Source organism: Formica exsecta, unplaced genomic scaffold (genome assembly GCF_003651465.1).
Source record: "Formica exsecta isolate Colony F162 unplaced genomic scaffold, ASM365146v1 scaffold34, whole genome shotgun sequence".
Classification (NCBI taxonomy): domain Eukaryota; kingdom Metazoa; phylum Arthropoda; class Insecta; order Hymenoptera; family Formicidae; genus Formica; species Formica exsecta.
In genome coordinates this window covers 121,699-125,732 of record NW_021850653.1, presented here as the reverse complement: position 1 = coordinate 125,732, position 4,034 = coordinate 121,699, and the positions used below count along the sequence as shown (strand labels likewise).

General features: G+C 32.0%; 1 protein-coding gene across 1 annotated transcript; it reads left to right on the top strand.

Moving 5' to 3' along the window:
- The first annotated feature begins 797 nt into the window (after positions 1-797).
- On the top strand, positions 798-3,737 carry LOC115238455 (pescadillo homolog). The gene is made up of 8 exons (XM_029812303.1): positions 798-992; positions 1,131-1,364; positions 1,439-1,946; positions 2,045-2,184; positions 2,272-2,531; positions 2,656-2,843; positions 2,917-3,110; positions 3,221-3,737. The coding sequence occupies exons 1-8, from the start codon at positions 969-971 to the stop codon at positions 3,488-3,490; spliced, it is 1,818 nt and encodes a 605-aa protein (XP_029668163.1). The 5' UTR covers positions 798-968; the 3' UTR covers positions 3,491-3,737.
- The last annotated feature ends 297 nt before the right edge of the window (positions 3,738-4,034 follow it).

Below are 4,034 nucleotides of genomic sequence, written 5' to 3'. Positions count from 1 at the left end.
GAAGAGATGGATGCTTGGTTCGTGCCTCCTCCCGCCTTAAATCCCCCCCTCGCTTCACTATTCGCCGGTGATAATAAATAGCCGGCGATAAAAGGAGTGTGTATCTCCCTTTTCGATCTTTGGTTAGAGAGATCGATTCAGAAAATGGCCAGGAGCAACGAAAGGTAGGTCCAACTGGCCCGAAAAATGGATATAGGCTACGCAAAATAGGCGGCCAATACTGGCCAAAATGCGTAGCGAGAGGTACATAAGGTACGATTAGGGTGCGCGATTAGGACACGCGAGTAGGACACGCGAGTAGGACTATTATTATAAAAAAAAATTAATAATAAGAAGTTATATCAATTAAAAGCATGATTTGATAATGTTTAAAATACTTAATACTTTTCAAGAATAAAAAAAAGTGAAAGAAATTTATTGTAAATATTTTCTACGCGTTATATTTAAAAATTAGGAAAAAATTAATAAGAAAATTTTTAAGAAAATTTATTTCATTTTACATGCACATATTATAAAAATATTTCAATTATAATGTATTATCGCTGTAGTATATACTAGAATGACAAAACATCACCCCCGCAGCTAATAAAACATTAATAAATTCGTAATATTTCTCCGCATTTTTGATCCACAATGTGTTTAGCATGGACATGCATCAACCGGTCGTTTTACCATGGCATCAAAAAGTAGATCTGGCCATGTAGTTCCGCCGGCTTTAAAATGGGTCCAGTTAGCGCCACTGTACCAGGTAGGAAAACGGTCTCACGAAAAACGGCGGCGTGGCCTCTCTCTTCTATCTCTACTTTTAATCTTTTTGGTCTTGGCTCGTCACTTGTGCACGTGTTCACATATTTATTTTATCAGAGAGAATTCTTCTCATCTATATATATATTTGGCCGAGTGGGCCAGTACAATCGGGCCCAAAGCCATTCATCTGAAGAAGAAGAAGAAGTCATCTATATATCACAATGGTTGTGATAGGTAAAAAGAAGGTAAGTCGATCTTAATGTAATATATTTAATTATATAGATAAACGAAAGGTTATTAACATAAGATTGACTCCTTTATGAAAAATTAATCAATTTAGCATTATTCTGTGGATTAAAATTGATATTTTTTTAAATGTATAGTATCAAAGTGGTGAAGGGGCGCAGTTTATGACAAGGAGAACTGCTCTCAGGAAATTACAATTAACACTAAATGATTTCCGTAAGTTATGCATATTGAAGGGCATATATCCAAGAGAACCACGCAATCGTAAAAGAGCACAAAAGGGTGAACCTGGGATTAAAACTTTATATCATAAGAAAGATATTCAATTTTTGATGCACGAACCGATCATATGGAAGCTACGAGATTACAAAGTATAACACTTTATTGGGATTAAATATTTACATCAAATGTTTTAGTATTATACTTTATAAGTGTATATTTTCAGATATTCAACAGAAGAATTGGACGAGCAAAAGCAATGAAAGATTTTGCCAAAGTAAAGAGATATTTGAGTAATCATCCTACATTAAAATTGGATCATATAGTTAAAGAACGTTATCCAACATTCAAAGATGCTTTGCGTGATTTAGATGACTGTTTAACTCTCTGCTTTTTATTCAGCACATTTCCATCATTGTCTCATATACCGAGAGATCAGTCATTATTATGCAGAAGATTAACAATTGAATTCCTCCATGCTGTTATTTATGCTAAAGCATTGCGTAAAGTGTTTATATCAATCAAAGGATATTATTATCAAGCAGAAATAAAAGGTCAAACGATAACATGGATAGTACCACATCACTTTTGTTTCGAACCTCAAGCAAAGAATGAAGTTGATTTTAAAATCATGTCTACATTTGTAGAATTTTATATTGTAATGCTTGGTTTCGTGAATTACAGACTGTATCATACTTTAAATTTACATTATCCCCCAAAATTAACAAATACTGGTAAGCAAGATTGCTTATTAATATTTTTTTAAATAAAACAGGAATCTTTTGATCTTACTTTAGTTTAAAAATTAAAATATTAACATTTTATTATACAGGAAATACCGAGAAAGCACTCGTCGATGAAGAAGCGTATGTATCAGAAAGAATAAGTGCATTGAATGTATCATTGGTCAGCTTAGATCCTTCAATATCAGCCGTTGAAGATGATGAAATTGAAATAGATCAATTCTCAAATGTAGGTTTAATTTAATGCTAATTTTTTTACATTTTATATATCAGACATATACACATAAAACAAAGAAGTATTGATCATGCTTTTTAGGAGACCGATGCTGCCAAGATAGAAGCTGCTAGGGTAGAAGCTGAGAAAATAAAGAAACTGAAAAATTTGTTCAAGGGTATAAAAATCTTTATTAATAGAGAAGTACCCAGAGAACCATTAGTATTTATCTTGCGTTGCTTTGGTGGGGAAGTTTCTTGGGATAAATTACTTTTTGTTGGAGCAACTTTTGATGAGAATGACGAAACAATAACTCATCAGATCGTAGATAGACCGAGTATGAAAAAACAATATGTATCAAGGTACTATATTATATTTATATTGTATTTTATATTAAATCTTATATTATTTATCATATCTGCTTTTTTAATGCACATAACTTATTTATTTTTTTCTTGAGTTATTAATACAATTTTTTTCTTTTAGATATTACATACAACCCCAATGGATTTTCGATAGTGTAAACGCGGGAGAGCTATTACCTGTGGAAAAATATTTAATGGGTGCTGTACTTCCTCCTCATCTCTCACCATTTACAGAAAATCGACAAGATCAAACTTATATTCCTCCAGAAGAACGCGCTCTTATGGATCCTGATTATAAACTAGACAATTGTAAGATTTCAATTTTAAGTATATATATGCAAATGCAAAAATTATTATTAAATCTAATTTGTATTTCTTCCAGTGGAAGCAGATTCAGACGAAGAAGCAGAAAATGACGACAAGAATGAGAATGAAGAAGAGGAAATTGAAGTGCAGGATGATCTAAGTTCAGGAAGTGATGCAGCGGTTGAAGAAGAGGAAGATGACGATGATAATGTACAGATTGCTGAGGATGAAGAAAAAAATAAAAAGAAGAAACAAACCCAATTGGAAAAGGTTTTGTTATAATTTTTTCATAATTATAATTTTTCATAATTATATCTACCTAATATGAGGTAATATAGAGAAAATAAATTCTTGTTATCAATAATTTATCAAATTTACAGAAGAAGAAAATGAAGGTGCAAATTGGTAATATCACAAAAGAAGATCCATGGGAAAAGGATAAACGAGAAAAGCAGGAATATCGTCTTAGAGAAAAGATGATTAAAAAGAAGCACCGCAAATTGTATAAGAGCATGATGAAAGGTCGAGAGGAAAGAGCTAAAGAAATATGGCTCTTGCGAAAGAAGAGACGTATTCATGATACTACTGAAAAAGAGAAACGAAAAGAGCAGAGGAAACAACTAAACAAGAATAAACCTGTTAAAGCATAGCAATAGATTATTGAAACACAAAATGTAATGTTAAACACATATGTTTTGTATTTCAATTCCTATGCATAAACAAGAAATTACAATATTGTATACTATGTTGGTTTAATATATATTCCATCTTCTCGAAGTCGACAAACCTACAGCTATTGGTTGCTGTGTATAGAATAGCGCCCGTAGTATAAAAGCTGATTTCACGAGCATTTCTATATCATGTAAACTTTAATTAATAAACAGAAAACTCAATATGTCTAATTTGTATTATAAGAGGAAAAGATATATATATATTTTTTTTTTTAAATCACTATACATACATGTGTAATAGTAGATATTTTTTATCTAGTCTTCCCACCGGAAGCCCACGCGCCTGACGATCCTGGTCTTTTCCAGCGAAGGACTCTGAAGGCCAATCTACCCACGCATGTTGGCCCACACAAAACTTTCTATATGCATAAGTCTGATCGTGACTACACACGAGTTTAAAAGTTCAAAATCATTGCGGTATTATAAAATTCTATAATATTAAAATAATATCTATAAATAAATT